Source organism: Thalassophryne amazonica, chromosome 8 (genome assembly GCF_902500255.1).
Source record: "Thalassophryne amazonica chromosome 8, fThaAma1.1, whole genome shotgun sequence".
Classification (NCBI taxonomy): Eukaryota; Metazoa; Chordata; class Actinopteri; order Batrachoidiformes; family Batrachoididae; genus Thalassophryne; species Thalassophryne amazonica.
The window spans coordinates 107,163,899-107,190,015 of NC_047110.1; the positions used below are offsets into that span (position 1 = coordinate 107,163,899).

Sequence of the window (26,117 nt, forward strand, 5' to 3'; positions counted from 1 at the left end):
ATGTAAAATAATTTCACAGTCTTTGTATTCTCATCTTAAACCTTTTTATCTCTCAGGTGCGTCACCTGCTCATAGATGGCCAAGAGGACTTGTATCACCTAGAAAAAGGCGGACCCACACGTAGATCAGTCAACCTGTCCAGAAAAGGTGACAGACAGAATTCTCTTTATTCTGAAATGGATTCATATGAGCTATAAAATAATGCAAATTTCTTTTACAGGTAGAAGATGTTAAAGTAGACCTGCCTTGAAATAAATGTGGTCAGATTTCAGAAAGAAATAGCTGATATGTATTTATAAGACCCTTGTGAATGCAGTAAAGTAAATCTGTAAGCCCAAATTTGTAATTCAGCGGAGAAATCTTCGTTTAAAAATGACAAATTTGCAGCTAAATTTAGCCCTCTGTGAAAACAGTTTGTACAGCCGTATCATTTCCATGACGTCAGGGACAAGACGACGCGCTCCCGCCTTCAGTCCGATCCCGCATTGAAATTGATTTTATCTGTTAGTAATGTTACTGTTATACACGTCCTGGTTTCAACATCCAAAAGTAAGCTGCACTGAATGAGATACAGCTCTGCATGCTCAGATCAACAGCGAGCGACATCGACAGGTAATCGGAGCCGCAGAGCTCCGTGGCCGCTGAGAGAGGTTTATATCTTTTTAATGACTTGGATTCTTTGCGGGTCTCACCTCCGTAGCCTGCGACGGTACACCGGAGGTGAAAGACAGTAGATTTTCAATGTGACACCACTCAATCAAACGGGCGTATGAAAAAGTCCCCAAAAATAATTTTCAAGCACATATAAAAGAAATGTGTACTCACCAAGCGTACCGCAAGACAATATGAAGTTTTAAAAAAAGTAGATCCTTCCGTATAAGACAAGAAAAAGGTGCAGATGCAAACTGACGTAAATCCACAAATTACAATTGGCGCAATGCATGCTGGGATAGGGTCTTGTCCGTGACGTCTCGGCAGCGTCCATGATGAGAGGGACAATTTGCGGAGGGCTAAATGTTAGCTGTAAATTTGTCATTTTCAAATGAAGATTTCTCCGTTGAATGACAGATCTGGTCTTGCAGATTTACTTTACTACATTCAGAAGGATCTCATGTGTAAATGTAAGTCATTTTTTGTTCAAAAAATCTGACTACATTTTTTTTTCCATGCAGGTCTCCTTTAAGTAATTACTTATTTTTGCTGAATAAATCTACATTAGTAGAACTCGACTCAGTCAATCAAACTTGTAGTTGCTTAAGATTGAGCAATTACAAAGAAAAACATTTGGAAAATGTTGACTTACACAAACTGAGTCATTGGTTGAGTTCTTGAGAGTTTCAAACCCAAACATTGCAGTTTTATAATTCTGTTGTGGTTCTCTTTTGTGCACTTTATGTGCCAATGTGAATATTCAGTTTTGCAATTGCAGCGAAAACCCAATAACAAAATGATCCGGGGTTGGATTAGAGAACTTGCACTCCTAAAATCTGGAAGGCGGCAGGGACTGGCATTTCTACCAGACCACCACTGTTGTGGTTTTGCAGCGGTGACTAAAGGCCGGTTCTTACTTCTGTACAGCTGGATGTTGCTATCATAGGGTGACCATATTTTGATGACCGAAAACCAGGACGCTTGGCCCCGGCAATGAGATACTTCAGTGATACTTGAATGCCAGTCAATTTAATGGTCCAGTGAAAACCAGGAGGTTGTCATCACTTTCTAAAAAAAACACACAGGACAGCCAAGACAGGATGTGAAAACAGGACATGTCCTGGAAAAACTGGACGTTTGGGCACCCTATGCTATCATCTTGACATCTTGATGGTGGAAATTTGCACTGTTGCTCTCTTTAAATGTCACCACTGGGGGGCAGTGTTGCATGCTGGCACCAGAGAACAGTACAAACCCTGTTGCATAGCATGTCGTCTCTCCTGTGCAGATACTGTTGGTAAGTCCTGTACAGGCTCCGAGCCTCATCCCCGGTAATCGTGGCAATTGCACCTGATAACCAGCTCATAGAAACGAGTCTTCAATAACGGGATGGCGTTAATATTCGAAAGACGTGCAACCTGCGTCACCGCTTTATATAGGTTCAGGATTATCATGTTTTGCACATATTATAGATCGTTGCCAAAAGTCACATAAGGCACAGATCATTTTCACACCGCCTCACTGCTGACGTGTGATTTGATGTGCCATTCTTCTCCTGCAGAGTCTGAGGTGCGTCCTGGCCGGTTGCTGACCTGGTGTCAGAAGCAGACTCAGGGCTACAGGGGCGTTGACGTAACCAACCTCACCTCTTCCTGGAAGAATGGCCTGGCCCTCTGCGCTCTCATACACCGCCAGCGGCCTGAGCTGATGTAAGAGCGCACGCAGGAAACAGAAGGACGTCCTGGCAGCCGTGGATTGTTTTTCAGGCCTGGGCAGTTTTCTGTTGACACGTGTGCAGACCAGCCTTCTGTGATCTGAGCAGCTTAGCGAGTAATGCAGCTTAACTAGTCTGAACATTACACATGGGCTTCAAGACCTCTTTGAAAATGTGATTAAAAATAAGAGATTCTTAGAATTAAGTGGAATTTGAAGGAAACCATCACACTGTTCTGAGTCCTTCTGGGTTTTTTTTTAAAAATCTCTCTTCACATTCTTTCTCATGTTTGATCCTGGACACGGTTTCATATCCACTTCTCTTTTTATTTTCAGTGACTTTGACTCTTTCAATGAGGAGGACGTGTCCAGAAACAACCAGCTGGCTTTTGACATCGCAGAGCGGGAGTTCGGGATCCAGCCAGTAACTACGGGAAAGGAAATGGCTGCAGAGGTGGAACCAGACAAACTGCTGATGGTCCTCTACCTCTCCAAATTTTACGAGGCCTTCAGGAACTCGCCAGGAAACAACCACGGTCAGACTGTTATTTTCTGTTTAGTTGCATTGCACCAGAGAACTTTTGTTTTAATACAATTATGGTAGATAATGTCAAGATAAACACACAAATACTTTCAATTTGGCTGCATCATGTAGGAATTTTGAAAACATTAAAGTGACTTTTTTGAATTTAGTCACACTGCGATGCTGACATATTGTTAGTTCAACAGAATCAATTAAAACCTATTTAAGTCACAGTGCTGTCACCTGAAGAACACGTACATGAACGTGCACCTGTAAACGTGAGCAGCTTTCATATCCTGTCTGCAGCATCTTTTGGTTCTATTCCACTGAGCACATTTTGAAACATCATAACTTCTTGATCCATCTTTGTCAATCTTGAACAAACTTTGTATATGTAGTATTTACAGCCATCATCGGCACCAGTTTTGAAATTAGGGTCAGATTTCCAAATGGTTGAAATATTTCATCCGGATTCACAGAAATCGTTGCTACTGCATGGTAACTTCCGGTTGGTCGTAGTTCGAATGTCTTTAATTTTTTCTTCTCTCCCCCGTCTGCGCATATAGTGATGGTAAAAGCCACACTGGCAGAACTATTTATATACATAAATACACATATATGCAGTTTGTTCTTGCAAGACAGATACTATGTAGTGCGTGAGTGAACGTGGTGTGTGAGACCCTCATCCGCCCTTCCTGATCAGCCTACAACATCCTACTCAAAGCCAAGAGATGACTTCTATCAGGAAGGGCCGACCACCAAAACAACATGAAGACAGACAAGAATAAAAGTCAAGTGGTGACAGCAACAGCCGTGAAGTGAAAAAAAGTGAGACACCAAGGAGACGGGACCCCAACCATACAACATACCAGGACAAACAACCACACATGAGCAAGCAGTGACAGCAACAGTCTGTTGGCTAGTTAGTGAGCATCCATACCTTCTTGTAGGACACCAGAGTCTTGATCCCCTTTAGAGCACCCAAAACCGAATTGTGGTAATGGGCACAAACACCGAGCCATCCACACACAGAGACCCAGATCACTGCAAAAGTACAGAACCTTGCCATATGACGTTGACCACTCTGGCATGTCAGGAGCCGTACGGTCGACTGCATGCAACAGATGGAAATGGGTCTAGGATGCAGAGCCCCAGGAGAAACAAGGAGAAACAGGACAGTAGAAGGGCACAGGGTCCAGGAAGGGCAACCACCAGGGCAGCCCGACCAGGGGAACAACTCAGGCAATGTCAGAACGCACCCCCACACAGCTCCCCCCCCTCACGGAGACACAGGAAGAACCCCACACACCAGGGGAAGCACACAGGGTGCCGATGTAGGCCCACTAAAGGAGCCGCCCCAGAACCACACCATGTTTTGTAGCGAGTGGCGGCATAGACGAGTTTGAATGCCTTTAAACGGGGTATTCCTAGTGAGTATGGCTTGAAACGTGTTTGACTGTGCTCCATTGTGTAAAAATTTGAAGCAGCGTTTGTTGTGGTTCTGTCCGAGGGCTCAGCCGGGCGCAGCTCCTCACTTTTCTTTTCAAGTGGGTTGCCAGGTCTGCACTTTATATGCCAGCCTGTTAGGAGGCACGCAGGGCGGAGTAAGCAGTTTCATCCAGTTTTTGCACTTTTTTTGGATGGTGGGTGATCATAATAGAGCGGCACCTTGTGGAATAGGGGTGTAACTGCGCTAAGCATGCCGAGGTATGACTGAAGCCCCTTTCACACCAGGGCAGCGTAGAGTTGTGTAATGCGGTGTACAGAAGATACCGAGCTTATGTAGCCCTACGCAGAGCTCACATGGTAAAATGCTGAGGGATGCAAAGGGGTCTGCAAAATGGACGCAAAAAATTGAACCGGTTAAATTTTATCACTGACTTTCAGCATCCAGTGCTCTATGCAACACTCCTTTACTGTATGCAAGTCTTCGCAACACTGCACTGCTGTACACCATGCCCCCGCAATTGTACGTTACCTTACGCCAGTCTGGCGAAAAATCCTTAAGATGCATTAAAAATTATATGTAATAGTACAATTTTAAGGCGATTGGAAGCCCAAAATCTGTTTATATATATATATATATATATATATATATATATATATATATATATATATAATATGGTCAGCTGAGGACAGTCATTTGAATTTGAAGAAAAATTTGTTCAGTCAAACTCGAAATGTGGGAACAGTATTTGTGTTTAAGGATATTTCACAAGGCTACTAGTTAAAGATGCACCTGTGGTTACTAGCAAACACTAATAAGAATACACTTGACCTTTGACCTAAAAAGATGAGAGGCAAAGGTCATTTGACTCAAATCAGTTAGCAGCTAGTATGGATGAAATGCAGTGGCAGGTTTTACGTCAGGTTTGATATATGTGGAATTCTTTCAAAATATCACACTCATAAGTGAAAATTGTGTAGCACTAAAAAAAAAAAAAAAAAGCAGGGGATGAATCTACACTTTAGTGTCCGACACAGTGAGCCGGTCCAGATGTAGAATGCAGACAGACATCTGGACCGTCTGCGCGCCACTGGACACGTCGACTGTAGTCAGATCTGCAGAAAAATGTGCAACACTAAACCAAAGCAAAGAAAGCTGTGAAAACACTCACAGACAAAGGCTTGATTGTAGGTCATAAAACATGTATTCAAAAAAAAAAAAAAAAGAGGCTACTGGCAGATTCTTTAAAAGTCACAGTACCAGAAGGGACACAGTTCCATCCTGTTATCACATTAAAACAAATGCAGATAGCATCAGGAAGAAATGTTTATTTTCCACTTGGTTGAGGTTCTGGATCCGTTCAGTCTGTTGCACACCACACACACAGCCGCGCTCTGCGGTCCCGTTAATTCTGCCAGAGATATGACTGCTATGCGTGCTATGTCCTGTGGACGTCCGATCCAGTCACACACACGGTCCCTGTGGAGGCTCTCGGGTCACGTGGCCGCTCCGGTTTCAGACACGTTTCACTTGTAGCGCTTTGATAATGTGCCACAGCGCTCCCTGTGGACAAAACACCCACTTTGAATTGCTGGAAAAATGACTGAGTTTAGTTTTCACGCGTGTTTACAGCCCATTTGAGAGTTTTGTCAAAGATACAGGGTGTTTAAAACCCTGGTACATTAGGCAGGTCAAAACTCTCTAAGGCCCAAATCTGTGCATCTGTCTGGCAAAAACAACAACAAAAAACTAAACTCAAACTGCAGACTTGGATTCAAATTTTTTTAGGTAACATATAAAATTAGCTGAAAATGTGCAGCAAGAATTAAAAAAAAAAAAATTGTAACTCAAAGTACGTTAAAACTAAATAAATAAGCACAATATACATCCCGTTGCTCACAATCGAGGCAGTTAGCTCATGCTAACGCTACAAACGTATTATGTGATGCTAGCAGATTTTCATGCTAATGTTAGCCCATTAGCATCATGTTAACTAATGGCCTAACATTTGTATTATGTGTTTATGTTAGCAACTATGCATTTAACTATGTATATTTTTTTTTTAAATCCTGCTGCTCACAATGGAGGCACTCGGCTCATGCTAACGTTAGGCGTGACATCAGAGCATTGGCGTCCCACCTAATATGTAGCTAGCACCAAGCCAGTTATGTCACACACAGCATTTACAAATTATGAACTGGATTAAATAATATATTGTGAACTGGATTAAATATGTCATGTAGAAGGACCCTGGAATGTTTCTCAGTATTTTCCCAGTAATTCCATGACGGAAAGAAAATGATACAGATTATAGCAAAATTTATTAACTATGATCATAACATTTTATTTATCAACTTGTATTATAAATTCTGTTGCTCACAATCGAGACAGTCAGCTAATGCTACAAACGCATTATGTGATGCTAGCAGATTTTCATGCTAATTTTAGCCCATTAGCATCATGTTAACTAATGGCCTAACACTTGCATTATGTATTTATGTTAGCAAATATGCATTTAACTATTTTAGCACATTTTAAATCCTGTTGCTCACAGTGGAGGCACTCAGCTCATGCTAACGTTAGGTGCGACATCAGAGCTTTGGTGTTGCACCTAATATGAAGCTAGCACCAAGCCAATTATATCACACACAGCATACAGTTCATAATTACAAATTATGAACTGGATTAAATAATCTATTGTGAACTGAGTTAAATATATGTCATGTACAAGGACCTTGGAATGTTTCTCAGTATTTTCCCAGTAATTCCTTGAAGGAAAGGAAATAATACAGATTATAGCAAAATTTATTAACTATGATCATAACATTTTATTTATCAACTTGTATTATAAATTCTGTTGCTCACAATTGAAGCAGTTATCGCATGCTAATGCTACCAATGCATTATGCCCACCAACCCGTTCACATTTCTAACCGTTTTTCCCCACTCGGCGACACACCCGGCGAGGATTAAACTCTGGTTATTGGCGACTCTGTTTTGAGAAATGTGAAGTTAGTGACACCAGCAACCATAGTCAATTGTCTTCCAGGGGCCAGAGCAGGCGACATTGAAGGAAATTTGAAACTGCTGGCTAAGGCTAAGCGTAAATTTGGTAAGATTGTAATTCACGTCGGCAGTAATGACACCCGGTTACGCCAATCGGAGGTCACTAAAATTAACATTGAATCAGTGTGTAACTTTGCAAAAACAATGTCGGACTCTGTCGTTTTCTCTGGGCCCCTCCCCAATCGGACTGGGAGTGACATGTTTAGCCGCATGTTCTCCCTGAATTGCTGACTGTCTGAGTGGTGTCCAAAAAATGAGGTGGGCTTCATAGATAATTGGCAAAGCTTCTGGGGAAAACCTGGTCTTGTTAGGAGAGACGGCATCCATCCCACTTTGGATGGAGCAGCTCTCATTTCTAGAAATCTGGCCAATTTTCTTAAATCCTCCAAACCGTGACTATCCAGAGTTGGGACCAGGAAGCAGAGTTGTAGTCTTACACACCTCTCTGCAGCTTCTCTCCCCCTGCCATCCCCTCATTACCCCATCCCCGTAGAGACGGTGCCTGCTCCCAGACCACCAATAACCAGCAAAAATCTATTTAAGCATAAAAATTCAAAAAGAAAAATTAATATAGCACCTTCAACTGCACCACAGACTAAAACAGTTAAATGTGGTCTATTAAACATTAGGTCTCTCTCTAAGTCCCTGTTAGTAAATGATATAATAATTGATCAACATATTGATTTATTCTGCCTTACAGAAACCTGGTTACAGCAATCAAAAACCCAGACAGAGCTTTAATTCATTTGAAAGCTTGACTCTTAGTCTTGTCCATCCAAATTGGAAGTCCCAAAAAACAGTTTTATTTGTTATTATCTATCATCCACCTGGTCGTTACTGTGAGTTTCTCTGTGAATTTTCAGACCTTTTGTCTGACTTAGTGCTTAGCTCAGATAAGATAATTATAGTGGGCGATTTTAACATCCACACAGATGCTGAGAATGACAGCCTCAACACTGCATTTAATCCTATTATTAGACTCAATTGGCTTTGCTCAAAATGTAAATGAGTCCACCCAACACTTTAATCATATCTTAGATCTTGTTCTGACTTATGGTATGGAAATTGAAGACTTAACAGTATTCCCTGAAAACTCCCTTCTGTCTGATCATTTCTTAATAACATTTACATTTACTCTGATGGACTACCCAGCAGTGGGGAATAAGTTTCATTACACTAGAAGTCTTTCAGAAAGCGCTGTAACTAGGTTTAAGGATATGATTCCTTCTTTATGTTCTCTAATGCCATATACCAACACAGTGCAGAGTAGCTACCTAAACTCTGAGTGAGATAGAGTATCTCGTCAATAGTTTTACATCATCATTGAAGACAACTTTGGATGCTGTAGCTCCTCTGAAAAAGAGAGCCTTAAATCAGAAGTGTCTGACTCCGTGGTATAACTCACATACTCACAGCATAAGCAGATAACCCGTAAGTTGGAGAGGAAATGGCGTCTCACTAATTTAGAAGATCTTCACTTAGCCTGGAAAAAGTCTGTTGCTCTATAAAAAAGCCCTCCGTAAAGCTAGGACATCTTACTACTCATCACTAATTGAAGAAAATAAGAACAACCCCAGGTTTCTTTTCAGCACTGTAGCCAGGCTGACAGAGTCAGAGCTCTATTGAGCCGAGTATTCCTTTAACTTTAACTAGTAATGACTTCATGACTTTCTTTGCTAATAAAATTCTAACTATTAGAGAAAAAATGACTCATAACCATCCCAAAGACATATCGTTATCTTTGGCTGCTTTCAGTGATGCCGGTATTTGGTTAGACTCTTTCTCTCCGATTGTTCTGTCTGAATTATTTTCATTAGTTACTTCCTCCAAACCATCAACATGTCTATTAGACCCCATTCCTACCAGGCTGCTCAAGGAAGCCCTACCATTAATTAATGCTTCGATCTTAAATATGATCAATCTATCTTTATTAGTTGGCTATGTACCACAGGCTTTTAAAGTGGCAGTAATTAAACCATTACTTAAAAAGCCATCACTTGACCCAGCTATCTTAGCTAATTACAGGCCAATCTCCAACCTTCCTTTTCTCTCAAAAATTCTTGAAAGGGTAGTTGTAAAACAGCTAACTGATCATCTGCAGAGGAATGGTCTATTTGAAGAGTTTCAGTCAGGTTTTAGAATCCATCGTAATACAGAAACAGCATTAGTGAAGGTTACAAATGATCTTCTTATGGCCTCAGACAGTGGACTCATCTCTGTGCTTGTTCTGTTAGACCTCAGTGCTGCTTTTGATACTGTTGACCATAAAATTTTATTACAGAGATTAGAGCATGCCATAGGTATTAAAGGCACTGCGCTGCGGTGGTTTGAATCATATTTATCTAATAGATTACAATTTGTTCATGTAAATGGGGAATCTTCTTCACAGACTAAGGTTAATTATGGAGTTCCACAAGGTTCTGTGCTAGGACCAATTTTATTCACTTTATACATGTTTCCCTTAGGCAGTATTATTAGACGGCATTGCTTAAATTTTCATTGTTATGCAGATGATAGCCAGCTTTATCTATCCATGAAGCCAGAGGACACACACCAATTAGCTAAACTGCAGGATTGTCTTACAGACATAAAGACATGGATGACCTCTAATTTCCTGCTTTTAAACTCAGATAAAACTGAAGTTATTGTACTTGGCCCCACAAATCTTAGAAACATGGTGTCTAACCAGATCCTTACTCTGGATGGCATTACCCTGACCTCTAGTAGTACTGTGAGAAATCTTGGAGTCATTTTTGATCAGGATATGTCATTCAATGCGCATATTAAACAAATATGTAGGACTGCTTTTTTGCATTTGCGCAATATCTCTAAAATTAGAAAGGTCTTGTCTCAGAGTGATGCTGAAAAACTAATTCATGCATTTATTTCCTCTAGGCTGGACTATTGTAATTCATTATCAGGTTGTCCTAAAAGTTCCCTGAAAAGCCTTCAGTTAATCCAAAATGCTGCAGCTAGAGTACTGACAGGGACTAGAAGGAGAGAGCATATCTCACCCATATTGGCCTCTCTTCATTGGCTTCCTGTTAATTCTAGAATAGAATTTAAAATTCTTCTTCTTACTTATAAGGTTTTGAATAATCAGGTCCCATCTTATATTAGGGACCTCATAGTACCATATCACCCCAATAGAGCGCTTCGCTCTCAGACTGCAGGCTTACTTGTAGTTCCTAGGGTTTGTAAGAGTAGAATGGGAGGCAGAGCCTTCAGCTTTCAGGCTCCTCTCCTCTGGAACCAGCTCCCAATTCAGATCAGGGACACAGACACCCTCTCTACTTTTAAGATTAGGCTTAAAACTTTCCTTTTTGCTAAAGCTTATAGTTATGGCTGGATCAGGTGACCCTGAACCATCCCTTAGTTATGCTGCTACAGACTTAGACTGCTGGGGGGGTTCCCATGATGCACTGAGTGTTTCTTTCTCTTTTTGCTCTGTATGCACCACTCTGCATTTAATCATTAGTGATTGATCTCTGCTCCCCTCCACAGCATGTCTTTTTCCTGGTTCTCTCCCTCAGCCCCAACCAGTCCCAGCAGAAGACTGCCCCTCCCTGAGCCTGGTTCTGCTGAAGGTTTCTTCCTGTTAAAAGGGAGTTTTTCCTTCCCACTGTCACCAAGTGCTTGCTCACAGTGGGTCGTTTTGACCGTTGGGGTTTTTCCGTAATTATTGTATGGCCTTGCCTTACAATATAAAGCGCCTTGGGGCAGCTGTTTGTTGTGATTTGGCGCTATATAAATAAAATTGATTTGATTTGATTATGTGATGCTAGCATATTTTCAAACTGTTAGCCCATTAGCATCATGTTAACTAATGGCCTAACATTTGCATTATGTATTTATGTTAGCAAATATGCAAACTTTTTTTTTTTTTTTTAAGCACATTTTAAATCCTGTTGCTCACAGTGGAGGCACTCGGCTCATGCTAACGTTAGCTGTGACATCAGAGCTTTGACATTGCACCTAATATGAAGCTAGCTCCAAGACAATTATATCACATACAGCATACAGTTCATAATTACAAATTATGAACTGGATTAAATAATCTGTTGTGAACTGAGTTAAATATATGTCATGTACAAGGACCTTGGAATGTTTCTCAGTATTTTCCCAGTAATTCCTTGAAGGAAAGAAAATGATACAGATAACAAAATGTATTAGTTATGATCATAACAATTTATTTATCAACTTGTATTTTAAATTCTGTTGCTCACAACCGAGGCAGTCAGCTAATGCTAACACTATCAACTCTTTGTGTGATCCTAGTAGATTTTCATGCTAGTGTTAGCCCATTAGCATCATGTTAGCTATTAGGCTAATGTTAGTATGCATGTAAGCATTTTTTTAAAGCACATTTTAAATCCTGCTGCTTACTCTGGAGGCACTCATATCCTGCCTAACATTAGTTGTAGATATCTATGCCTTGATGTTGCACCTACTGCCAAACAACCACCAAGACAATTATGGAACACACACAGCATTTACCAACTAGAAAATGGATTAAGTAAAATATTGTGAATTGAAATTAATTAAATATGTAGAATTTAGGACATTGGAATGTTTCTCAGTATTTTCCCAATAATTCCTTGATGGAAAACTAATGCTAGAACACAAAACTCAAGCAACCAAAATTATTATTTTTAAATAAATTTTACAAAAAGGAACCACAAATATGCAGAGTATTCCAAGAGTTTGGAAACACATATGGTTGTACTCTGGAAAATAAGTGTTTGATTGAATGAATTGATGAGACTATCCCTCAAGTTTAGCACGATGACTCACAAACAGTGATGCTGTCAGCACGTGGGTCTCCGAATTAAAATGGCATTTACATAACAAGGACAAATGGATTTAAATTTAGTTGAAATTTGATGGACCAGAGCAATAATAATAATAATTTTTTTTTAAATGTTCTTGTAATAATCCATAAACATGTCTTCTACTTATTGGATGCTGCCACCTTCTGCACCTATCTGGGTTTGTTTCAGGGAATAATTTCATCATCACATGCCTGGTGGAAATTAGGAGCAGGTGTGGTTGTGAAGTTCCGCATAGCTTGAAGGTGGCTTGATGGTCAGTTTATTTAATCTCCTTTTGCAACAGGTCAGGTAGCCACCGAGACCACTGCTGTTTGTCAGTATATCAAATGTATAACAGTTATAAATCCTGTAATTGTATTACAGTTTTGCTCAGTTTATCTTTTTTAAATATGAAGTCCAATGTAGAATTTGTCTGACATGATACATTCTAGGTACAAGAGATCTAGATGAGAATGGTGACGAACACTTGACGAAAAACAACCACAGCGTACTCAATTTGCTTCAGCCAAGAAAGAGAATACCCAGGGTATGGTACAACTCGCATTTTTGTGCATTACTGTTTTCATTGGTCCAAATGGCTCTAATTGAAGGTGAATGCTGCCATCTTATCTCCTTTTAATTCACTATCTACTAGATAAGGTAAAGCTAACAAAGAAAATGAGGTGGTGTTTGTGTAAGATACGTTATCTAATCGGGAACTTTTGTTCTTCATTGTAAATAATTTATTCTTGTGATGTTTGTTCTTTTAAAGGTGTTAATATTTCAAATAAATACCCAGATAACATAAAATCATTCAGTAGCTTGGTCAGCTTTAAAAGGCTCTATAAAAATAATTTAATTACTTGTTATAGCATGATGAATTAGGTTATCGATTTTGTTGTTTTTGGTGCACAGCTGTTTGCATGTTTTTGTTTTGAAATTTTAGTTCAGTGATTAATTTATATTTTTATTATCATGGAGATATATACATTTTTATTTTTTGGTTAAAGGGGTGGGCGTTTATAAGCTTTTGCTTCTGCCTACACCCCTTCGGGCACATGGGTGCGTTGTTGGATTGTTTTTTGTGTGTGTGTTTTCTTTGCTGTTTTGAGTCTGTGTCTGCCAAATAAATTCATTAATTCATTCAGTATCATACGAGTGATTGGCTTACGCTCGTTTCTTTGTTTTGAATGGTAACGATGGTCCACTTTGTCATTACTCTGAATAATTCTGTGCATTTTCCTTTTTTACATCTGCTGTGTTACAGGATGACAAAAAACTGGAAGATGACTCTGCTAACAAGAGACGGCGAAAGGGCAACCACTACCTCACAGAGGTGCCGCATTTTACAACTTTATTGTCGTTTCAAATGCGTAAAACTGCAGAATCATCGGTTTCTGTTAAACATGTTTCAGAAGGTACGGTGCCGTAAACTACCCCAAGTCTGTTTTGGCCTCACTTGTGATACCGCTCACTGGACTGGCGCAGTCTTGCAGGTTCTGGGAGCGTCCACTGGTGCCACCACACTGCAGAACTGCCCTGACGCCTGGATGGCAATGACCCAGTCAGACAGACAGTCCATTCACACCTCTCAAAACGAACCTTCTGTCTGCTGTAGCCAGGTGATGCGTTGGCACTCCCCTTGGCCGTCTCCAGTTGCGGAGGTGCCTGCATGCTGGATTGCATGCAGAGAAATCCACCACATGGTCAAAATGTCATAGCTGATGTTTCCTCACAGTTCATGAAGTACGACTCACCTGAATATCCCTACGTAACCGTTCAGTCATTCTGACGATACTCGAGGATCCTCCAAAGAGACGGAGTACTAAAAGACATCTAGCCATCACCTTAGGTCACTGGTTAGCGTTAGTCTCACAACCATCCAGTGAGACAGGAAACACCAGCACCCTCAAGACTTGGACCTTCTTTCTCCTGCAAAGATATCAGCATCATCAAACACCTCTGTCTGTCTGGTTCAGTGAAAACTGTTGTAAAGTGCTATAGAAATAAAACTTGATTGATTGATTGTCCGGTAACCTCATGACTCCAGAAAGTCTTTCCAGGTGTCTCTCGATTTCAGAGGCTCAAGATGCACAGACATTGACGTCACTGCTGAGATAAGGGACTGCATTCAGGAGGTCACTAAAAGCATGGATCTTGGTCTTGCTCTGGGGACAGTTGGGCTGCCATGAACACCAATGTGGACTTTGCTTCACACTCTTGTGGTGAAGAAGAAGCCAGTTCAGAAGGTCTCAGTTTACCAGCTGACTTACAGTCCTTACAAGTGGTCATAAACCTTTGGATTGTAAACTGATGGAATGATATTACAGATGCAAGTGGGAGGAAATGTTGGGTGGCGGAATTTGGTTGTACATCATGAGGTTAATGAAGCAGTTAAAAAAAAAGTTTGATGTGGAATAGGTACATTTAAGTATGGAAGTGGCTTTTTAAACATAAGATTATTAGAGTTAAAAATGCCAGTTTATAATTGCAGTATTTATGAAAAAATAAAGCCACAGTATCAGATTAAGTTATATTGTACATATGTCATTTAGCGTTTGTGATTTTGCAAGGGCTTCTATGTTGTGTAATCCAAACGTGTTGTAGCAGAACATTGCATACATCAGTCGCATGCATTTTTTTATTTTACATCGTTTTGAATTGTTTAAATCTTCAACAGAAATAATGCAGCTGTTCTTGCTCTTCTTTCTCCTTCTGTGGCATGGCCTCAGATATCCTGTCACAGTGCTCCACCTGCTGGTGAGGATGGAGAGTTACGGGAGAACAAAGTCCGCTCTATGGCGTCACAGCTGCAGGCCAAGTTTGAGGAGAACTCGTCCACGACAAAGCTTCGGAATAAGGTGACGGGCACCAAGTCGAGCAGGGTGGCAGGATTTCCTTTTGTTTTTAAGTGTTTCAAGTTTATTGTGCAGAGGAATCTGGTCTGTGCTGCATCTTAATTTCACATAATGCCGACCAGATCTTTCACATTTTGATTTGAAACGTGTCCGATGGGGGGAAAAAAAAAATACCTGCAGCATCCTGATGAACAAAAGTAAAAATTTATGTTTCTGTTATATCTGATTATAAATTATATATTGCTCCTGTTGTGTAGTGGACGCCTTGTATGGCAGCACCCTGACATCGGGGTGAATGTGAGGAAATAATTGTAAAGCGCTTTGAGCGTTTGATGCAGATGGAAAAGCACTATATAAATGCAGTCCATTTACCATAAACCTCTAAGCATTTTGAGGTTGGTTTATATTTAAATCTGCAAATTCAGCTTCTAATCCTCTGCTCCAGTCATTAAATATGTAAAGCTTTATTGTTGCTTCTCTTTGCCTATTTGATATAGTGATGGATTGTTTCCTTTTTTGAGTAAGTTGTTATTTTGTGTTCAGTTTTTTGTCATTGAGGGTGGGGTGCAGCTGTTGTGTTATGTGTGTGTGTGTGTTGGTGAGAGCGATGGCTTCATTTTGGCACAGTTCTCTGTAAATCTGCTCCATTTGGATCCAGCATTTATTTAAGAAATTAACCATTTTACCTTTTTATTTGCATTATTTTTCTTTGACGTTTTACTGATCTTCAGATGACTTGTTTTTTTCTGAAATGTTATGCGTCACAGCACAGCCACAATTTGATGGGTTCTGATTACAAATGATGATGCAGTTATTAGTTGAGTTAACAGCTTTTTTTAAAGGAATAGTTTGGGCCATGTATCACAGTTATCATTTTACAGGGTAACATATGTCACATGTCATAGAATCCAATGGACATTTACCTTGTTTGACCTTTACTTTGGAGACCAAACATTCAACGTAGTCAAAACTATCACATTTATTAATCCTATTAGCTCAGCCAATAATTTGCATCAGTTTTTACCAAAATTGAAGGAACTTTAACTTTTGACCACTGTACAAACTGAAACTGACCTTTGTCACCATTTTTGCTGTTTTGACCCCATAACTCCTGATCATTCAGTCACAGATAGTCCAAACTATACTTTTTTTGGAATCGTTATGATCAGACAAATAATGTGGTGTAGTTTTCTACATGATTGGAGTATTTGACCCCTGTGTAATTCTTCAATTGACCCCTACCTGGCTGCCTATTGAAAATTCAAGTGGCCCATCGGTTTTTTCAAAAGAGTGATGTCTGAGTGTTTGTGCCAACTTTGGTGCTTGTATCACCGTTTGCAGGATTGTTTCAGTTATCTGCTGCACTAACAGCCTCCACTTTCCGTCAGCGGCTTCAGTGCCGTTGTCCAACATCAGATGAGCGGGGCTGAGCATCTGATTGTTCTATCTTATTTCCTCACTGTCTCATCTTTATCTTTCCTTTCTTTCTTTCTTCAGTTTGACAAGGACACCTTACATCCATCCTTCTCTCCTCCTCCATCTCCTGCCTCCTCTCCTCTTCCTGTCTCAGAGGAGGAGGATGACGAGGAGAACCCTCGCTTTGCCAAACCCAAGGAGGATGTCCCTCCTCCTCTTCCTCCTCCTCCACAGCTTAAGTGGCAGGTACAGTGCGCCTCCTCTGGTTGGCTGAGGTACTTTTCTTTGCTCAGCCTCAACTGGAACTGCACCATGTATCAGATGTTCCCGTGTTTTCCTCTTCATTTTGTTTTTCTTCAACTTTATCAGAAACATGTTTCAGTCGGGTATAAAGCAGCTCGAGGAAAGAAGTTGACCACTTTGACTAATCGTGCCTCAGCCTGTCCAGGACGTGGAGTCTATGCTGCAGATCACAACCCCGAATGGGAGTTAAAACAAAAAACAATTAAAATAAGCAGAAACAGTCGAGTCGATATTTGCTGTTTTCCTTTCAGGTTACAGAACTATTTGGGCTTTTTAGGTGATTTTGTGGAAGTTGAAGAAAGAGCAGAATTTAGAAAAATTATTTTATGAGGACACTTGGGCACCACACAGTGGCACAAGCAGATCACCCAAGATGAAGGTCTCTGGTTCAAGTCCCTCTGTCCCCAAACTGAGCATAAATTGGAGAAACCAAAAGTAAGAAATAAAGCATAAAGAAGCTTTATTTTTTTTCATTTAATTTATTCATATATTATTTCCATTTTCATCATTAATATTGGTGAATATTTTCTGTAGCTTCTGCAGAAAGATTTGCTTTGATTTTTTTTTTTTTTCATGATTTTCTTTCTTTTTGCTTTTGTGGTGAGGGATTAGACAGTTTAGACAAAATTAGATTTTTTTTTTTTGACATTCTGTAAGTTAAATGATTGTTTGCTTCGTCAAAAAAAAAACATTAATTGATCATGAAAATTATCTTTTTTTTTTCTATTGAACATTTGTTATAAAAGTTTCTTTTGCAGACTTTTCTTTACCTTTGGTACATTAATGATTAAACGGCTGGTCTTTTCAGATCTATCCTGTCCCCTCTTTCTTCTCGTCTCTTCTTGTTTCTAGCCTTCCGTCTACCTGCATTTGCTGGAGAATCCTGGTGCAGCTGCTCCGCTTTATTTCCAGAAATCCTCTCCCTCTCACAGCAGCTACAGTCACTCTCTTTCACCGTCACGCTCGAAGAACACGTTAACTCTCTCCCGCTCACCCAGCCCGACCCACCGGCACTACCCAGAACACACCTCTCCTGACCTGTCAGCCAATCATTTCTCAGCTTCTTGTCTGTCAGTTTTGGGTGTTGATCTTCTTTCTGAAGGACCACAGGAAGCGATGCAACAGGTGACGGCGATCACGCCGAAAAGGGACTCGATACCGAACATTTTCTGCCAAATCAAGTATTGTGCATGATGTCTGTACAGATATTTTGCTCTTTGGGCCACAAATGGTCACTTATATCGACTTCCAAAACGCCAGACTCTTTTCATTCACATTTCCACTCACATAAAGACTTTATCAAAAAAAGAAAAGAAAATGTTTGAAATAAAATTGCAGAATTGTTCACATGTTCTGCAAAGCAATGCCAAATCCACTTCTGGGTTTCCAATATTGAAAATTTCCTATGATGCGATTTTGACTCTGTATCCTTACCAACCACCAGGTGGCGCATTGCATTACAAATGATCAGTTTAGGACAAAATTTATTTGTGAAAACTCTTTGTTCTCACATTAATGAATATTTCGCACCTTTCTGACCCTCACCGCACTTGTTCTCGCTGCAGAGTAACGCTCAGAGACTGTCGGCGAGAGACTTTTCTCGCAGGAGCATCAAGGAGAGAGCGGTCATCCTCTGTTCCATGTTTCCTGGGTCCAGCAAACCTCTTCCTGAGCCTCTTTCTCCTTTTTCAGAGTCTCAGGTCTAATTTTTGCTCACTTTCACTGCCGCACGCTCACGACTTGCAGTTTTCAGAGTGTGGTTTTGGTTCTGCGTGATGCTTCATTTATTCACTTGGGCGTGGCTTGCTTACTAACACCCCTATTCCACAGGACACCGTTCTATTTTGATCCCTCACGATTCGGAAAAAGTGCAAAAGTGGGATGAAATGGCTTCCTCCAGCATGCCTCCTATCAGACAGGCTTATAAAACCCATACCTGGCAACTCATTTGAAAACTAAAGTAAAGCTGCATCCGGCTGCGTTCTCAGCTGAAACCGCTGCAAACGCTGCTTTTGCTTCAAATTTTTACCCCGATGGAGCACAGTCAAACAAGTATCAATCTGTACTCACTAGGACTACCCCGTGGTTTGAACATGACCGAAGCTGTTAAGACTATGAACACGTGGACATCGTCACACATTAGCAACGATTTGGTGAATCGGGATGAAATTTTTGAAAATATCACCCCGATTTCAAAGCTGGTGCAGATGATGGCCGTAACTACTGCATATAGCAAGTAACAAAAGTTGGATCAAGGAGTTACTGTGATGCTCCAAAACACGCCCAATTTGCTATTTAAGGATCGGCTATACTAAAATATGAAATGGAGCAGACTGACCCAGACTGACTCCAAATATGATTAAATATGATTCACTTAATTTTATTTAATTATTTTTAAGCGAAATGGGGACTGATAATAACGAAACAGGGGTTAAACGTAGTGAAATGGAGCAGACTGACTCCAATATTCTTTTTCTTTCTTTCTTTCTTTCTTTCTTTCTTTCTTTCTTTCTTTATTTTTTAAACATGTTAAAATCAGCATTTTTTTTCCCAAAAGTACATTTATAAATCATGCATGCTTCAAAAAGGAGTAGGATGAAGCTTAAGCTTATCAAGCCCTACCCCAAATTTACATGTAGTCATATGGTATGTGAAAGGACATTTAAATATAATAAGAAAACAGCATTAGTTTGATTACATTGTACATGTAATGATTAAATTACATTACTCATTTTTATATGCATCAAAAATTTATTTTTTATATTCTTTTTTTGAATTGCTGGATGTTTTTACTTTGCTTAATGTTTTCAGGCAAGCTATTACACTAAAACTCCTACGTGTTGTTCTTACACACTTTGTTTTCAAATTCAATTTTCCTCTTAGATTATATTTCTCATCTCTATCAGAAAACATTTTGTGTATGTGTGGAAGTAACTTATTCCTTGCTCTAAAAAGTATTTGAGCAGTTCTAAAATTGATCAGATCAGCAAATTTTAGAACTTTTGACTCCAAGAATAAGCTGTCAGTGTGATCTCTAACGTTTATTTACAACTCGTATCACTTTTTTTTTTTTGCAGAATAGTTAATGGTTGAATGTTTATTTTGTATGTGTGACCCCACACTTCAACACAATAGGTAAGATAGGGCAGAAACAATGAACAGTATAGTATTTGTAAGGCCTGTTTAGTTAATAGGTGCCGAGTTTTTCTCATGACTGCAAGACATTTAGCCAGCTTTGATCGGACATGCTGTATATGTCCCTTCCAGCTAATTTTATTATCCAGAATTACACGTAGAAATTTTATTTCATCAACTAATTCTAATTCTACATCGTCAATACTCAACTTTACTTCATATTTTTTTTTTTTTTTATGTTTCCAAATATCATGAACTTAGTTTTCTGCAAATTTACAGCTATTTTAATATCACACCATCTCTTTATTTTAATCAACTCTTGTGTGGCTAGCTCAAGTGTCTGAGATTCTCACCAGATGCAAATACGTTTGTATCATCTGCAAATGATACAATTTTCATATTTAAGATATTGTTTAAATCATTTGCATACATTAAGAACAAAATCGGTCCCAACACCGAGCCTTGTGGTACGCCACACTTTATTTCTTGCAAATCTGATTTAATTTCATTTAGTTGAACAAATTGCTTTCTATGACTTATATAGCTTCTAATCCATGATGACACTATGCCTCTAACTCCATATCGTTCCATTTTTTTTATGAGTAAATTATGTTTGATGGTGTCAAATGCTTTACTAAAATCCAGGAACACACCTATTGCACATTTCTTTTTATCTAAAACTTCTGTAATTTCCTCTACCAGATCAAGGAGAGCTAATGATGTGGATCTACCTACCCTAAACCCATACTGACTTTCGGCTAATAAATTATGTTTGTCAATAAAACTATTTAGTCTTTTAACAAATAGTTTTTCCAAGATTTTTGCAAATTGTGAGAGGATGGATACTGGGCGATGGTTTGTGAAACAATGTTTATCACCAGCTTTATATAATGGAACCACTTTTGCAATTTTCATTTTCTGTGGAAATATTCCTGTTTGGAAAGATAAATTAAATATATACACCAGGGGGTTAACTATCACTCCAATCACTTTTTAAATAATTTCCATGTCAATATTATTAAAATCTGCAGAGGTTTTTGGTTTGAGCTCATGAACAATTTTCAATATCTCCTCCTCTTCTATTGCATTTAGAAACATTGAGCTCTTGTTTATTTCTACATTTTTATAAGCTTCTACTTCTGCCTCATCATCATCTTTAATTTCATTGGCTAAATTGGAGCCCACATTCACAAAAAACTTGTTAAATTCATTAGCAGTACATTTGGTATCTGTTATCATTCTGTCTTCATGAATAAAATCTTGTGGGTAAGCAAGTGCTTCCCTCCCTTTTCTAATAATTGTGTTCAATACTGCCCATAATCCTTTTGTGTTATCCTTATTTTTTTCCAATTTGGTGCTAAAATAATTTTTCCTACAACTTCTTAATGTACTTGAGTTTATTTTTATATTTTTTGTACCTTTTTTTCAGTATCTATTGTTCTTTCCTTAATAAATTCCTTATATAAAAAAATGTTTCTTTTTACAAGCATTTATAAGCCCCTTTGACATCCATACATTTTCTTTTCTTTTTGTTTTTATACTTAAACATTTTATTGGGCAATGCTTGTCATACAATATCCTGAATTTTTTTAAGAACTGTGCTATATGCGTTAACATTTTTTTCCTCACATACCTCACTCCAGTTTTGCTCTAATAGATCCTCCTTTAGGTTTGCTATTGATTGTTCTGATCTCATTCTTCTATATGTGTAACATTTCTTTTGCTCTATAATATTAATATTATATTCTCACCATCTATAACTGCAAAAACTGGTAGGTGGTCAGTTATATCACTTACAAGTATGCCGGTCACTGTAGTGTCTTCCAAGTCATTATAAAAAATACTCGTATTATCTATTAATGTTGAACTGTGCTGTGTTATCCTAGTAGGTTTTGTGATCATAGGATAAAATCCAAGACTATATATTGTTTCAATGAAATCCTCTATTTTTGTTATGGCCAGGGTTCAAAAGATCTATATTAAAATCCCCACTTATTATTGCTCTTTTATGATTGCCTGAAAACATTTCTTCAATTATTTGTACAGATGTACAGACCCAGGGGTCCGATACATACAGCAGACCAACACATTTTTCTTTTTTTGCAGACACACTTCAATGGTAATACATTCTAACACATCAACTATAAAGGACAATTTCTCAACCCATTTATAGTTTAGTCTCTTATCCACAAACAGGCCAACCCCTCCTCCTTTTTGTTGGCTCGATCTATATGTAAAAATTCATAGCCCATTAAGTGAAAGTCTGTGTGCTTATCTGCCGTTATCCACGTCTCAGAGATCGCAGTTATGTTAAAACGTCTCTTAAGATGCCCCAAGTAATCTCTTGTGTTCAAAATTTGAACAGAGGCTTTTACTGTTGAAATGGATCAATGATAGCCCACTCTTTTGATTCAGAGTCTTATTAAATTCATCCTCTGTCCAGTATTTACACATATTTGACATTTCATTGAAGAAATTATTTTGAGGATCGATATCTTGCTCATAATCAAACGTATTATGATCAGTGTATCTGAACGTTTGTAGCATGGCAGAAATCCCACTTAATCCATCGCATGCGTTTGACATTTTAACTCGTTTCTTCTCCTCACTCGAGTAATCGAAGCTCATTTTGGTGTATTCCTCTGCCCCAATACCGGTACATTTGTCCGTATCCACAAAGTTTTCAGTCATAGTGTAGTGTAGTGCGTACGCTGAGCGGCTCGATTAGAAGCAGTCTTAGCCCATACACAGCCCGCATATCCATTCAAACAAGGAACAGCATTACCTTCACATGTACTTATCCAACTCCGACATCTCACGGATGACGAGCACTTTAGCATTCTCAAGCGAGCCGAGAAGCCGAGAACCCCCATTTTGTCCATTTCATATTTTAGTATGGGCCTGTTGCTGCTTATGATGGCGTTTGTCACGCAGATCAGTTTTCTGTCAAACGTTTTAACAAAGTGACGTGATATCAGGGGTTGGTCATTAAATTTTTTTGTACTCGCTGCATTTTGTTTGCTTAATTGAAGTGGCTCCATAACAGAGTGCACATGCACGCAAACACATTATCTAAGACTTGAAGGACAAGTTAGTTCTGGTGTATCGTACTTGATGTTTAAATTTTGGGGTGAATGTGAAAAATATAAAACGTAACAAAAATGGAGCATTTTAGTCATTATGCAATTTTTATGAAACTTTGACTGTCTGGTCAGACCCGACATAATCATTTTTACCGCAGTTCCAGACATGTCCAGCAGGTGGCAGACAGGTATTGTGGTATATTATATAAGCACAATAAAGTTGCTTTTTGTGTTAGTCTGGTGCATTAAAAGTAACCAGATTTTAAAGTTTTTTTTCTTTATGCATTTTAATTTGGTGAGTCAAACTCTCATTTGTTTTTGAGTTGCTTTGTTTGGAGAGGATTTTACAGGACACATGCCTCGGAGTTTTTGCAAAGCCTGGGAATATTAATTCATGAATATGCATTAGCCATTCCAGAGCATAGGTTCAAGGTTCTGTGTGCAAATAATTTCTTTCTGACCCTGAAACCTGCCAGACTCTCTTCAGAGAAAACCCTAAAAACATTTATGCTCCTCAAATTTTAATGTTTTCTCTTGGCCCTCAAGATTTTTCTTTTACTTACTGAATCATTTTAACTTAAAAAAATGTAGTTAATAATGTTGAAATAATCACAGGTGCAATAATCGGTCACTTGGGGTCACATACAGACTCCAATGCAAAATAAATAAAAATTATTTAATTTTTGTGCTGCACCTCCTCTCTGCTGTTTTTCTCCTTTTAAAGACCCTCCCTTCTTTTCCTCTGACTGAAGCTCCTTGAGTCTTTTACTTTGTTAGATTTTGTTGTGCTTCCATCCTGTACTTGATGTTTTTTTCTGATTCTTCTTCAGGTGGAACCATCTACCTCCTCCCCTCCGTCTCTGTCCTCTTTTCGTTCTCCCTCTGTATCGCAGACGTCCAGTAGCTACTCCGTGGTCCAGCCACTCTCAGATCCCGCTGGCCACACTTGTTCCTCCTCGCTGTCTCCAAACATCTCAGGAAGCAAGATTCAGAATGACTCTTCCATCCCTTTATTGTACATTGAAACCTCAGAGAAAACCTCCCGTCTTCCATCTTTGTCTCACGCTAATGATGGTCAGATGACCTCTTCACCTTCAGATGAAAGCTGTCAAAGGAGACAAGAAGTCTCCTCTTCTCGCCCACTTCCGTTACCACACGAGGGAACGTGCGAGAGGCGGGATGACCTTTCTAACGGTGGCGTTCAGATCAGTGTTGAGCAAGAGCGGGAGACTGAGACTTTGAGCAGTGACGTCACGGCTGAAAGTACTCAGGTGAAGGTAACGGTTACCGTCACATGCTGAACATGGCCGTTTTTTTTTTTTTCCTAGAGCAAAAAAAAAAAGATATACGAGGTCTGTCAAAGTATAGGTCCTTTTTATTTTTTTCAAAAACTATATGGATTTCATTCATATGTTTTTACGTCAGACATGTTTGAACCCTCGTGCACATGCGTGAGTTTTTCCACGCCTGTCGGTGACGTCATTCGCCTGTGAGCACTCCTTGTGGGAGGAGTCGGCTCGCAGCCGCTGCGATGCTCCGCCACAGGAAAAACACCTCTGTTGGAAGCCTTAAGGACAAGTTGGAACATGTCCAGCTGTTAAACAATTTCTCATATACTCACTCCACTGAAAGCCATCAAAAGTCGCCTGGATTTTACAAATGGTTATCAACACGGAGGTGTTTTTCCTGTGCCGCCGCACCGCGCCGGCTGTGTCCCGACGCGCGGACCCGTCCGCACGTCTTTCATTAAAAAAATCTCCTTTAACAGTGGAATATCCGGATAAAATGCTGAAACCGACTTCTTCTGAAACTTCTCTGTTCTCTCACGACGTCCTGGATCAATAGAGCCTGAAATGTGGAGGTTTTCAGCTTGAAACAGGCTGACGACGGCGCCTGAGAGCGCTGCGCGACGTCTTGCACCGTGGGAAGTCCTTAAAGCGACAGTATCACCTCAAAATCTCTCATCAGCCATTAAAATTTTCCCGAAAACCAGCTTAATTTTTCGAAACCGTGTCCACTTCGATGTGCCTCACAGGTTTAGAAAAAATTTTGATCAAACAAAGCGCCAGTCTCTCAGCAACTTCTCAGACAAAGGAATTCCGACGAGGGGCTGGACGACTCCTCCCACAAGGAGTGCTCACAGGAGAATGACGTCACTGACAGAATTGGAAAAACTCACGCATGCGCACGAGGGTTCAAGCATGACTGACGTAAAAACATATGAATGAAATCCATATAGTTTTTGAAAAAAATAAAAAGGACCTATACTTTGACAGCCCTTGTATCAGGGCGCCGCACCAGAGCTAATTGTTGACAATGTTTAAAGCTACAGTATGTAGGATTTAGGAGTGTTTGTTAGCAGAAATGAACGTAGCATGTAGGACTATCTGTTCAATGATGGTTTGAGCCCCCTCCTGGAGGTTGTCATGTTGCACCACCATGTTGATACAGTAATCCAAAATGGACATAATTACTTTGTCTGTCAAATTTTTTGCAGTGCAGCAGGGAGAATGTAAAGAAAAGGGGAATCATGGTGGCTAACACATTTGAAACCCCTCATTTGTGAACCTGATGATTGTATATTTAGGGAATAACCCTCTTGTGTCTGATTTGCGAATGCTAATCCTGGATTTTACGGTCACAACTGAGTTTTTGAGGTAAAAAGGAGTTTTACCGGCGTTAACAGAGCTGGTAAAACTGATATTTGCAACCGTAATCCAGCATTAACATCCACAAATCATCGGACACAAGGGGGTTATTCCCATTCTAATACAATTCCATCGTTTACACGGCTTATGCCCCGCGTGGGCATATAGCATCTGGGTTCTCCGTCTGTTCATCTGTCCGTCTGTCTGTCCGGCCACAGTTCGTTCGCTGCAACGTAGCTCGGCACCTATTGCTCGCAAAAAGTTCATATTTGGTGGGTACATTCCGTGGAGAAGTACTTCGCATGGGTTCGAAGGCCAGTGACCTTGACCTACATTTGAAGGTCACCAATGGTCACAACTGCCAAATCCTTTGCCGCAACGTAGCTCGGCACCTTTTGCTCACAGAAACTTCATATTTCAATTTATTTAAATTTATTTCATTTCATTCATTTATATAGCGCCA

The 26,117-nt window shown here is 39.7% G+C and overlaps 1 protein-coding gene across 3 annotated transcripts in view; it reads left to right on the top strand.

Annotated features, from left to right (window-relative positions):
* mical2b (microtubule associated monooxygenase, calponin and LIM domain containing 2b) overlaps positions 1-26,117 on the top strand; it is a 170,303-nt gene that overhangs the window by 83,760 nt on the left and 60,426 nt on the right. Inside the window, exons 11-20 of one of the 3 annotated variants that reach the window (XM_034177202.1) lie at positions 57-147; positions 2,213-2,360; positions 2,701-2,900; positions 12,664-12,758; positions 13,479-13,547; positions 14,944-15,072; positions 16,567-16,731; positions 17,641-17,913; positions 18,354-18,488; positions 23,837-24,283. In XM_034177202.1, the coding sequence (XP_034033093.1) occupies positions 57-147; positions 2,213-2,360; positions 2,701-2,900; positions 12,664-12,758; positions 13,479-13,547; positions 14,944-15,072; positions 16,567-16,731; positions 17,641-17,913; positions 18,354-18,488; positions 23,837-24,283 (1,752 nt within the window). The remainder of the gene's footprint in view (positions 1-56; positions 148-2,212; positions 2,361-2,700; positions 2,901-12,663; positions 12,759-13,478; positions 13,548-14,943; positions 15,073-16,566; positions 16,732-17,640; positions 17,914-18,353; positions 18,489-23,836; positions 24,284-26,117) is intronic. The other 2 variants (XM_034177203.1, XM_034177204.1) reach the window with 2 other exon arrangements.